The sequence below is a fragment of the Ammodytes marinus genome, assembly GCF_949987685.1.
Source record: "Ammodytes marinus genome assembly, chromosome: 18".
Lineage (NCBI taxonomy): Eukaryota > Metazoa > Chordata > Actinopteri > Uranoscopiformes > Ammodytidae > Ammodytes > Ammodytes marinus.
This window is the reverse complement of record NC_137222.1, coordinates 19,028,456-19,042,302: the sequence shown is the minus strand read 5'-3', so window position 1 is coordinate 19,042,302 and position 13,847 is coordinate 19,028,456. Positions and strand designations below refer to the sequence as shown.

General features: G+C 40.2%; 1 protein-coding gene across 1 annotated transcript in view; it reads left to right on the top strand.

Moving 5' to 3' along the window:
- The window catches only part of lrrtm4l1 (leucine rich repeat transmembrane neuronal 4 like 1), a 49,325-nt gene that overhangs the window by 16,159 nt on the left and 19,319 nt on the right, over nt 1-13,847 (top strand). The window contains exon 2 of the mRNA XM_080046293.1: nt 3,931-5,561. Coding sequence (XP_079902419.1) covers nt 3,931-5,561 — 1,631 coding nt within the window. The remainder of the gene's footprint in view (nt 1-3,930; nt 5,562-13,847) is intronic.

The window sequence follows — 13,847 nt, the reverse complement described above, 5'->3', positions numbered from 1 at the left end:
CACTAAGGGGATATACTATATGCATCCCATGGCTATCTATTGCTGTGTTCTGTTTTGTTGTGTTGATCAAGAAGCAGTATAATATTGTTTTCTTTTTTAAAACATTTATCATTATTAACATAACTAATTTAGTGGTATGTGCCTTTCTAGTTGTCTCATGTATATTGTGATAAGAGCAGATCTAATAAGGTGGTGCATGTGTGTGCTAGAGCATATCTATTTAAAAATTCATGACGTAAAGTAGCTGGGAACCTCTGAACTAGATTACCACCTAATTCCTCACATGCAATTCCAATACAAATATGAACTGTAACTCCCCAAAATAAGGTTTTTACAAAAACAATCCGAACTGTGAAGTTTACTTACTGTTCCAGACCCAACTCTTTGTAGGATTAAATAAATCGTAGTGGCAAGGACTGCTTAAAACACCTTGAAATAAAACATTAATATCAATTACCAGTTATATATAATTTTCAAAGTGTTAAGATTTGTGTGCATTTTTACACCTTAAAACAAGCCTGTACCGAGGTTAAGCATAGTGACGTAGCAGCAACTTGTGAGTAATGCAGGTAATTTGGTGCAGTGCATGTTTGCTAGCCATTTTAGCATGAAATCGACAAAGTGCTACGTGACATCCCCAACGTTATTGTATAATGATGCATACAAACATACTTCCTGCATACAATGTACTGAAAGCAGGTAAGCACACAGAAATTAGAAGAAAAGTGATTTCCTGTATATAAATGACTTATAGCTTATTTATTAAATATACATATTTAAATATACATAATTAAGCATACATGTTTAAGGAAACATGTTTACTCATTCACAGCTTACTGAGGACTTGTCGGTTTGTTATGAGCCTTTTCTAGTTTTCTCATGTATATTGTGATAGATCTAATAAGGTGGTTCATGTGTGTGCTACTGCTAGAGCATATCTATTTAAAAATTCATGACGTAAAGTAGCTGGGAACCTTTGAACTAGATTACCACCTAATTCCACACATGCAATTCCAATACAAATATGAACTGTAACTCCCCAAAATAAGGTTTTTACAAAAACAATCCAAACTGTGAAGTTTACTTACTGTTCCAGACCCAACTCTTTGTAGGATTAAATAAATCGTAGTGGCAAGGACTGCTTAAAACACCTTGAAATAAAACATTAATATCAATTACCAGTTATATATAATTTTCAAAGTGTTAAGATTTGTGTGCATTTTTACACCTTAAAACAAGCCTGTACCGAGGTTAAGCATAGTGACGTAGCAGCAACTTGTGAGTAATGCAGGTAATTTGGTGCAGTGCATGTTTGCTAGCCATTTTAGCATGAAATCGACAAAGTGCTACGTGACATCCCCAACGTTATTGTATAATGATGCATACAAACATACTTCCTGCATACAATGTACTGAAAGCAGGTAAGCACACAGAAATTAGAAGAAAAGTGATTTCCTGTATATAAATGACTTATAGCTTATTTATTAAATATACATATTTAAATATACATAATTAAGCATACATGTTTAAGGAAACATGTTTACTCATTCACAGCTTACTGAGGACTTGTCGGTTTGTTATGAGCCTTTTCTAGTTTTCTCATGTATATTGTGATAGATCTAATAAGGTGGTTCATGTGTGTGCTACTGCTAGAGCATATCTATTTAAAAATTCATGACGTAAAGTAGCTGGGAACCTTTGAACTAGATTACCACCTAATTCCACACATGCAATTCCAATACAAATATGAACTGTAACTCCCCAAAATAAGGTTTTTACAAAAACAATCCAAACTGTGAAGTTTACTTACTGTTCCAGACCCAACTCTTTGTAGGATGAAATCAATCGTAGTGGCAAGGACAGCTTAAAACACCTTGAAATAAAACATTAATATCAATTACCAGTTATATATAATTTTGAAAGTGTTAAGATATGTGTGCATTTTTACACCTTAAAACAAGCCTGTACCGAGGTTAAGCATGGTGACGAAGCAGCAGTTTGTGAGTAATGCAGGTAATTTGGTGCTGAGCATATCTATTTAAAAATTCATGACGTAAAGTAGCTGGGAACCTTTGAACTAGATTACCACCTAATTCCACACATGCAATTCCAATACAAATGTTAACTGTAACTCCCCAAAATAAGGTTTTTACAAAAAACAATCCGAACTGTGAAGTTTACTTCCTGCAGACAATGTACTGAAAGCAGGTAAGCACACAGAAATGAGAAGAAAAGTGATTTCCTGTATGTTAATGACTTATGGCTTATTTATTAAATATACATATTTAAGCATACATGTTTAAGGAAACACGTTTTACTCATTCACAGCTTTCCGAGGACGTGTCGGTTTGAATACAAAGTGACCTCTGTGCACAATACATAGTGTGCAAGTTTATGAATTTCTATTTCCAATTTGTGCAATTTTCTGTCATTACTATAGTCTCCCTCAGGTCGTTTTCTCTGTTTGTCTGTCTTCCTGTCACAGAGTTCAGGGAAGCAGTGTGTCCCACCAAAACCAATGTATATAGAGTTGTACATTATGCAAGTAAATAATGCATTCCTGCTTGTGTATTCCTGTCATTCACTGGCAGTCATTTTATTAACCTTGTCCAAAGTCAAACAGTGACTTGAATATACGAAAACAAAGCTTATGTTAGGTGTAGGTTAAGGTTAGGATAAGGGTTTTGGGGTTGCAGTTAGTACTGCACAAAGTAGTTATGGATACAATAAGGAGCTTAGGAGTAGTGCTAGTGCGTGTACAAGTGGCCAACTCCTTCCTTCCGTGAGCAGCTAACCTCAGTTCAAAAGTTCAAAGATATTATGTAGGAGTGAATTAATGATAATGTTTAATCGTACAAATGTGATTTCCCTTTCTGTTAATTTGTGTTTTCTAATGTTGGCAACCCATATGCAAGATAAGAGATATGTAAAGGTATTCTTTGTTTATGCACAATATATGAAGATACTTTTACCTAAAGCGTGTGAAATTACATGACTTTACAAATAAAATGTGCTGTGGAGTAAAAATGAGAACCAAAAACATGAAATCAACAGAAGACTCAAAGCCCTAAACAGAAAAGTCCTAAATATCTTACAATCTAATTACCTGGAGCATGGTTAATGCTATTTGTTTTGCTATATGTTTTATTTCTCAATGTATTTCAACCACTGCAAGTCCAGATCACTTAATTCATAATTCCTTTCTGTCTTTCATAGTATATAACAATCAGACACACACACACACACATACACACACACACACACACACACACACACACACACACACACACACCACACACAAAATTCTAATTAAAAGTAATTCAACAAATGATAGTTACCCCAGAACCCAAATTAAAAACACCACACCTGTGGCAGCAGACATTATTAAAAACCACTAGACCTTGAGGTCCATTTAATTAAATATAATTAATATATATATTATTGTGTTGGCTCGTGGACTGCAAAATGCAGAATTTGAAATCCAAACAAGACTAAGGGTATAGGGGCATCTTTCAGCTTTAATTTAAAAGTGTGAACGTCAGGGGGCTGATTTGGACGGTCAGGAAATAAATCCATTATTTAAATATTTCAAAATACTTGATTGCCTTGCCTGTATCATGTATCCATACAAGACTTTGAATTTCTCAGTACTTAAATGGATGGAACAGGTACATGTTGTCATTGATCCAGATTACAACATAGTTATATTCATATAGACTTGCTTCATAGAGTTTCCATCAGGAATGGTAAAAAAAGAGAGATTGAAATGGAAAACAAGTTTGGGTTTAAAGTGCTCTCTGAAGATTGTCAACAACAAGCTGCCGTTGTTCAATAGGTTTTGTGAAATATAGTGTAAGATTTGACTTGATCTTAAGTAAATTCCTTAAATCCATCCTCTTCTCTCTCTCTCTCTCTTGTCTTTTCTTATAGGTCCGTTGCTGTGTGATGGAAGAGTGACACACCTTCTCTTTCCTCTACTCCTCCTCCTACGGGCTCCCCTGTTGCTCAGCTTTGGTGAGCGCACCTGCCCCAACAGCTGCCGATGTGAGGGGAAGACTGTCCATTGTGATTCTGCTGGCTTCATCGATGTCCCAGAAAATGTCTCAGTAGGCTGCCAAGGCCTCTCCCTGCGCTACAATGAACTGCACACCCTGCTCCCATATCAATTTGCTCACCTCAGCCAACTTCTCTGGATATACTTGGACCACAATCAGATTTCAGCTGTTGACAGTCGAGCATTTCAGGGGGTCCGCAGGCTCAAAGAGCTAATACTGAGCTCCAACAGAATCACGTCCCTGCATAATTCAACATTCCACGGCATTCCCAATCTTCGCAGTCTGGACTTGTCGTACAACAAATTGGAAATCCTGCAGCCAGGTCAATTCCATGGCTTACGAAAACTACAAAACCTACACCTGCGCTCAAATGGTCTCTCCAACATCCCAATTCGAGCATTCCTGGAATGCCGAAGCTTGGAGTTCCTGGATTTGGGCTACAATCGAATCAAGGCTCTCACCCGCACCACCTTTTTGGGGCTACAGAAACTAATGGAGCTGCATCTGGAACACAACCAGTTCTCACGGATCAACTTTTTTCTGTTTCCACGCTTAGCTAACCTGAGATCCCTCTATCTGCAATGGAATCGCATTAGGGTGGTCAACCAGGGACTTCCGTGGACCTGGTATACACTGCAGAAACTTGATCTGTCTGGAAATGAAATCCAGAGCCTAGACCCAGCTGTGTTCCATTGCTTGCCCAACCTTCAAGTCCTCAACCTGGAATCCAACAAACTGTCCAATGTGTCTCAGGAGGCAGTGTCGGCATGGATCTCACTGACCACCATCAGCCTTGCTGGGAACATGTGGGAATGTGGAACTGGCATATGCCCAATTGTTGCTTGGTTGAGAAATTTCCGCGGTAGTAAAGACACCACTATGATATGCAGCAGCCCAAAGTATCTGCAGGGAGAAAAAATTATGGAAGTGACAAGGAACCACGGTATTTGTGAGGAAACTGATTACGTTCTGACAGAAACACCCTCGCCAATGTCGGAGCTCATTTCTGAAGCCACCGCTGAACCAACCTTTGCGCCTACTAGCGGCTCTCCAACTATGCCACCAACCAGCACCTTTGTTCCTCTCCCCCCTTTCAGGCCAATCCCCCAACCTACCTTGAGGACCCCAGGGCATATGAGCAAAGATCAGAGAGACTCAGTTACTCGTACCCAGCCCACTCTCATACCTCCCCCTGAGTTGGAGCACATGACTCTGCACAAAGTGGTGGTGGGCAGCGTGGCACTCTTCTTCTCTATGTCCCTGCTTTTGACAATTATCTATGTGTTGTGGCGGCGCTATCCACGCGCAACCAGGTTGCTTCAGCAGCGATCCATGGTGGGGAGGAAGAGACGCAAAAAGAGTCCAGAGCCTGAGCAGAACTTGAGCTCCCAGCTCCAAGAGTATTACATGAGCTACAACCCTGCTGCCACACCAGAGGCATTGGAGGTGCTAGGCAATGGCACTGGATCCTGCACTTGCACAATTTCTGGCTCCCGGGAGTGTGAGGTATGATCTGTCGCATCGGCCTTAGACATCAAAAATCTAAATCAAAATACAAAGGCTGAACTGAGGTAAATCCCTTATTAAATATGGCCTGTGAAAAACACACTTTTGAATCACAGTTAAGCACCCTTGACACTGAGTTCATATCACGGTTGACTTGAAATGTTAGATGTCTCCAATTATTCAATGTTCATGTTTAAACCCCTTCAGTGGGAAATAGAAAACAACTCATCTGATCCACGAGAAGCAATCTATAAAATGGTTTCAGAAAACCACATTTGGACAATTATGAGATACATCATTTTGTGTCTCTAGGGTTAATTGAGTGTGGCTTCAATTATTGTGCAACACAGTATCCATCTCTGTGTTATTTGTAATGAAAATGTTAGAGCTATACTTTGGAAAATGTTCATCGTGGTATGTTGACTTTAAGTGACCATGGATAATTGGAAACTACCTAACTATTTTGCATACACAACTCCACAAGAGCATGGCTTGGCTTATACATTTTCTAATCAATTTGATAAACGTGTATGAATATGTGTAGTTTGTGTGTGTGTGTGTGTGTGTGTGTGTGTGTGTGTGTGTGTGTGTGTGTGTGTGTGTGGGAGGCACTGTTACATTACTGAGTTAATATAACACTTTTTGGGAATGTGCATTTTATGCTTTCAAAGCAAACTTCCAAATTGCTACAACTCTTGTTATGTTTCAGATGAAACAATGAGTTGAATAAAGTTCCAAAGGTTAATCAAAACATGCCATTTGATAATTATTTTGCCCAAACTGCCCAAAGAAGAAACAGAAACGGCAGCAAGGAGTAACAGTATGATTGTTCAACTTTTTTCTTAATTTTGCACAAGCTGTTTTATTTATCATTATAAATTAATTATTATCATGATTTTGAATTAAATCATGCCATTTTCGTTAAAGATAGTTCATTTTCATCATCACCCCTAACAATTGGACAGTTTCAGCAACACATTTGGCTTTGTTGTGAAATATGTTAACATATCAACCCGGTATCACGCCGAGGCGTGTAATAGACACGCATGGACCGGCGTGTCTATTACACGCCTTGCCTGACCAGGGCGTGTGAGTTACACGCGCACCTCCCGCCCGTCTAAATGAACGGAGGAATAGCACCAACAGGGGCCGACATGTTCTCCCAGCATTTCAATACTATCCAGCTGCAGCCCCGCAGACAAACACCATGGCGTGGGTGGTTAGGGTTAGGGCAAGGGGACAGGGAGAGGTTAGAATATAGATAGAACATTGACGGAACACCGCGGCGGCCATCTTGACTCCGGGAGGTGCGCGTGTACATTGACGGAACACCGCGGCGGCCATCTTGACTACGGGAGGTGCGCGTGTAACTCACACGCCCTGGTCAGGCAAGGCGTGTAATAGACACGCCGGCCCATGCGTGTCTATCTCACGCCTTGGCGTGAGATCGGGTTGAACATATAGTGTACAGACAAGTGTAGTGGATATGTTGTACTACGTAGAAGAAAAAATAAATAGGTAAATAACTTCTTTATTGCACAACACTGACAGATTTCCACACATTCAACTGCAACTTGTGCTTGCAATCTGCATGTACAGTATATGTTTTACAATGGTAGCAGCTAAGGGAAAACTCAGTGACCTGGGGCCTCATTTATAACGGTGTGCGTAGAAACCATCCTAAAACATTGCATCCGCACAAAGCCATAAATTTGATTTATAAAACTGTGTGGCGCAGAGTTGCACACAATCATCCCTTTATAAATACCCACCTGCGGTGAATTGTCCGTGGACAATCTCTTCCCTGTGTCCTCCCACTTCACCTCCCAGTTTCATCCCACAATCTACCATACTTGGTCAATGCTTGACAGCTCCTGAATATGGTGACGCTCTTAATAAGCACGGCGTTTTGACTGACACAAGGAGAAAAAGGAGGCAACCGGCCACAAAGAAAGCGACTGGGACGGAAGAAAGCCTGTGATGTGCATGTGCTGCAGTTACTAGAACACAAACACACATACACACTTATCACATATCATGATTGGCACAGTCAGTAGTCTTTGTAAAGCAGTTTCGCCCAACTGTGTACTGTATGAAATATCACATATTAGCATACCTGTAGTAGCCTACTGTATGTAGGCCTATATAAAATGTGTTGTGAGAAGTGAAATAATGCATTGTAGTTTATTCCAGAGCATTGTTTCCCTCACGTGAGATCCACACATTTCCAACAACGTCATCTTGTAGTTAAAACTTCCAGGGTGAATTGCTATTGGAAAGAGATGCTTGTACTGATTTGCTAAATTCATAACATGATTTTATCCATAAAATATACAGTTTTAAATAGATTTGTTGGCTTTAACTTTGTAACAAACTTCTTTGACACACTGCCTAAAATATAGACTTGCTCTCCTGCTGGCCACTCATGGACACACCAAAAGCCTTTTCTGTAGCAATCAGCGCCAGTGTATTGTCTCTCCCTAGATAACCCGTAATCCAAATCTCATCATCTCAAGTGGTTACTTGCTTATTTCAGGTGTTTAATAATTCAGAAGCATACATTAGCCTGGTTTATTTTGCTGAAAGTGCAGTCTTGCTGGCTGCACAGCTGGCTGGCACCTTTCATTATGGCCCTTTGCAGCAACCAGAAGTCCCTGTGGATGGCAATGTGGAGGAACAAAAGCCAACACAACACATTTAACCCACTGTGGCTGGTATTCAGTGAGACATTGTCAAGTCTGTCGCAGAAGTGTGTCAGAGCCCAGCAGGAAACAGTTCACAGTCGCTTTCACTTCGGTCCTAATGGTTTTAGGGCTGGAAACTCCAGACAGGCGATATCATTTACAAATAAGACTTCTGTTTAGGTGGAAGCTCTATTCGGCAATTCAGCGGGGGGGTTTTCTTAGATTGCGAAAATCCATTCACTGATGATGACAAATTCACATGATTTTGTAAAGAGTATAGATATGAACAGTTGAATTTGAAGAAAAGTTAATTTCTTTTTTTATGAGGAGTTATCGGGACTTTCTGACTGCTACGATATCTTGTTTTATTTGGAGTAAAGAACTGCAGAATTATGAACAAAATGGAAAATATAATGAATTTCCCCTAGCACTAAAAATGCAGAACATAAGCTTTTCTCCACTACCGGAGATATAAAAACACCTCCATACCCTCTATAGACCTCAACTTCTGTGCTACAAAACATTAAGCCAGTATAGTCATGGAACACTTTAATTCACAGAATCGAGTGAAATTGAATGATTGCAGTTAACTAACAAATAGCAACCAACATTAAGTTAGACAGCCGTTCCTTAGAACTCAATCTCACACAGGTAAGTATACTCTCTACCCTCTGTGAACAAAAATGAAAGATATGCCATGCTCACTGTGCAAAAAATGACAAAGTGCACATTGAGAACTGCATGGTGCACTTATCATTGATCTGTGTAGTTGAACTGATGTACAACTTTGAAAGGACTGGTAAATAACCTACTCTCAAAAGCAGTCTTAAGAAATCAAGGGTGTGTACCAAGAAGCAAGTATTTGCACAATAGCCATGCTTTGTCTGCATTAGTTTTGCAGACAAAATCTAAACCACAATCAGAGATAATGAGTATCACAACGGTGGTTATCGGTTGCCTTCATTAGGCTGTGTGCACGTACCCATAAAAGTGGGAGATCGGTGCATCATTTGAGTCTGCTACTGATCTCATTTGGCCTACTTGAGGCGAGAGGAAAAGGTCGTTATAATGGATGGCTATGCAGAATATGAAACAATCATTACAGCAAAATGCAACACTGTTGCTGCAAAGGAGGCAAGAGAGAAATGCTGGCAGAAATTGTGTATGCACTTCCATTGCCTAATGCCTACCATTTATTTCTAGCAAGACACGTGCACATTGTAGAACTCTTTAACTTTAAAGTGACACAGTTCCATGGAGGTAATTAAATCACTTTAGTATTCAGCAAAATGTATTTAATGAATATCATCTATGATAAATTAACCAATTTCAAAGTATGTGCACTTCATCAAAGCTTGCGTGTATCTGTATTCAATTTGCCACCAATCCACCAACAAAAATGAGCATCAACTAGTTTACCTGAAGATTGATTGATGTTGTGACCGACTTTCTATTAACATAGCTGTCTCATGTTCTACTGATGCTGCAGTGATGGCATGTGGGCGTAATCTACTGCACTTATGAACCTAGTGAATCCTGTAAAGCAATTATACTGCATTTCATAGGCAAGTAAACCTCATACTGATTAATATTACTGTGAACTATTAGTGTGTTCTAGCTGCCTTCCTCTGAAAAAAACAAATAAAACACGGTGGGTACTGATGGCGGTTACTGTGATTGTACAGCCATGTTTGGTGGCATACTAATATACGACTCAACGTAGTTTGTATAATGTGTCCCATCAGACAATCCATATTGCTTATGTCAGGAAAAGCCAAATCCAATCAATTCCATCTTAAAAACACTAGCTCCGTAGAGAACCTTGAACATTTTTAACACTTAGGTCCACAGGATTGACAAAGGAGATGATTAATAAAAGAGTGACACTTTTTTAAAGCTGATTTCATTCTGAACATCTGAACACCTCCAGAGGAGGTTAGGTGTGCAGCATAAGATACCAATGTATCAATGAGAAGTAGATGGGTCACCTTCAGGACTGTGAACAATTCTGGCTTTAGGAGCAACATATCTCGCTAACCCACCAATATTGCTCCGTATTATACCCTTTGTACCGAGTGAGAGACAGAAAAGCCAGATATGCCAGTTAACCGCTTCTCTGCTCTCTTCCTCAAGCAGTCCCTGCCTCTCAGAGATACTGTGCCTGTCCCCCTCCTCCTCCCCCAGACAGCTATGAAAAGAGAGGGACGTCACACAGCCATTCACAGCACTCACTCTGCTTGTCCCCTGGCTAATTTCTCCCTCCAGTTCCGTTCCACTTGACAGGCGCTCCCACCAGAAAAAAGAAAAAAAAACATCTTCATGAACACTTTCATTTTCCGCTCCCTCTGCTCTTCAAATCATCAGTTTCGAAGAACAATTTAGACCATAAGATATATTTCAATAAGTATACACTAAAAGTCTCACATTCCAGATTTCAGTTTAGCCATTTGCTATCCCTTCCAGGCACAGAAACAGCAGCTTTTATTGTGTGCATCGCGGAATCCTCTATGGCCTTTAATAATTCAAATCATCTCTGTGATCAAGCAACATAGAGTTTTAAAGGTTGAATTATTAAGAGGTATTCCATAGTTATTGTTTTTTCATAGTTTAATACAGTTACTAAACTCCCATAGTGGAACCCCCGAGTGGGAGCAAGATCAAGCTACTGTCAGCCAGCCAATAAAATGGCTACAGGGGGCTAATGAGGGCAAAACATATACTTGTGTTTTCGCACCACTTTGGTTCAAGTGTGTTCCTGGTTGAAAATACCAGGGAAAAGATCTTGGTTTTGTCATCATTTAAAAATGCGAACAGTGAGAACAGCTGCTTCGAGGACAATATCGGCGAAACCCCTCGGTGAGAAGTGGTTCCACTTACACAGTGCAACAGCCCCTTCATTGTCTCATAGGAGCAATTTCATGCCCTCTTCACGCGATTGCTGGGTCATCCTCAACCAAACTTGTCCCTGCAGAGGCTGTGCAGGGATGATGATGCATGTACTGAAATGTTGTAAACCAAGCTCCTTACCCCAGGGCACTCCCCCTTATTGCACATGTGGAAAATACAAACATCAGTCATATAAACTCAGAAACACCAACCAACGGTGTATTATTAGCAGCATCTGGAGCTCGGCCTTGCCCTGCAGCTAAGACAAACAGGGATCTGATGTTTCGCCAGATACCGCAACAAAAACACAGAAAGCGTGTGTATGCCCGTGTGCTTGTGTCTTCGACCGAACAGAGGAAAGCCGCTCAGTGGCACCTTATATAAAACATCCACCCCCTCTTTTGCCCTAAATTGAATTTTATAATCTCCTACCTGCCCCGCTTTTCCTCTAGCCACGGGCCTTTGGCAGACACTGTATATTTTATCTTCACATAACACTAGCGTCAACCCACCCACTTTCACTTGTTCTGTCGGAAACACAAACATCATATTTGGCCACAATCTTGCAAAGCAGCTGCATGAATACATAGATTTACCAAGATGTGCACAACTGAAAAGGGATTAAAGGAATACTTCATCCATACGGAACCGGTGTTCTATCATTATAAAATCACTATTATAATATAATGAATCAGGTTTTTCTTCCCTCAGTCTTCCCTAACTCTTCCCTTGGCCCAGCTGTCCTGTTAATCCTAACCCTTACTGTGATGTCACAAGAAGGAAACTGTAGGGTTAGAGAGTGAGACCATAAAACACTATTTCTGCCTTTTCTCAGGCTAAGATGATCCGATTAATTTTTTTTTTGCACATTTATACTAAATAGGATCTCCGAGTTCAATACACCTTCATATTCCAACTGGTGAAGTCGGTCTTTAAGTAGCAGTATCATAGCTAGTGTTATTAAAATGGACAAACCACCCACCTACACACGACGCCGCTCTCATTTTATGTGATAGAATAAAACAAGGCTTTGGTAAATTGTGATGTGTCTTTCTTTCTGACATTGGATAGTTCACACAAAGTAGGAAAAAAACTACTTAACACTTAGGAGAATAATTCACAATTCCATCATAAGATAGGCAAATGTCAATATGAGGCTTGAGCTATCTGAATTATAGCTTGGCGAGAACAGCCTGATTTCACACAAGCTATACTGTATATTTGTTAATCTCCTGCAGATCAGTCGGACCCTGCCTACTTTCTGTCTGTCACGGGAAGGCAGCCCCAAGATTGGTTAGTGGAATTGACATATATAGATCGAAGAATACGCTTATGGGATATGGCTGTTCTTACAAAAATATATTGACAACTGCAAGAACCAAATCTGAATCTTTCTAGTACAGTATAAGGGAAAAACTTCAAGGTCTAAACGTGCGTCCTGATTGGCTCGGGAGAGAGATAAATGCGGAGCTGGCGCGAGATCCGGCTGGTCTCACTAGACCGAAATAGTCAAATCAGTATCGTCCAATGATCAATCTCTTTAATACCTTGTGTGTTCCTCTGGTATCCCTCTGGTTGAACCCACGGGAGAAGTTCTGGTATAATCCAGTCAGGGTACTACTGGACTAAATGATGAGTCTTCAAGAATAATTATAAATTCTGTTCAAAATGAATCATCAGTTGAAGCCCTAGTGTACCATACTGTTCCATGAAGGAGAAAGCATAGACACCCACCGACTCGTTTGTCTCATTTAAGCTTCCCTTGTAGCACTTTTGTTTACAGTTTTATCACCAGCCGAGTTTAGACAGTGAGGGGAGATAAGGCCTAAAGGAAATCAGCTACAATCAAAAGAGGAAAAGAAAGTGCTAATTATATAGCGTCAGGAGGTGGGTGTATAATGTGAAATCAGGCAAGAAGTGGCATGAAATCACCTAATTCCGGAGAAGCTGCGGCTCCTAAGGGAGGCTTAGAGTGCTGACCAGTTTACCCCTAGTAATGAAGGGTTGAGACAAAGCCGCGTCTGCAAATGTTTTTCGCGAGCCTCAAAACTTTCAGCATGTACAATTTAAAATCCCTTAAATGCTTCATCCTTCGAAAAGAAAGAGGGATTTTTTTTAGAAAAAGCGAAAAAGTTTGTGTTTGTGTGCAATCCTGGAAAGTAGTTCATAGTGTATGTTGGCGCTGATCATTAGCTGGTTCTCCAAGGCCTATAAAGTAAAAACATGTCAATTGAATAGAAGGCACACAAATGTTTTTTTTTTGTTTTTTTCTGGCATCAAGGATGTTCAGGACGGTTCTTTTCTTGCTAAAAATGCACTGCATTTTCAGTGAAATAAAAAATGTTCACATTCAAGTTGATTTCACAAGGCTCTGGCTCTTTCTCTGCAAATGTTTGAATTATTAAAGTGGTTGTTCTCGGAAGGGAGCAGAGACATTTGTTGAGATCACATACTATTGAATGGTGCCCTACAGGCATGTTGTTCCCTGGCTCAGGCAGCAGCCAAACAGCCACCCATGGAGGACATTCCTTTTTGTAGACCAGATATGCTGCCTCAAGTTACTTTCCTACTTAGAGCTGAAATAGTTTTATTTTAACATTTAAAGACACACACACACACACACACACAAAAATAAAAATCCATGTCCTGTGATCTCCACCGTAGTTCCCCCCTCCCTTCTTAGCAATGCTACAAGCTTTATTTCTCATAGTGCCTC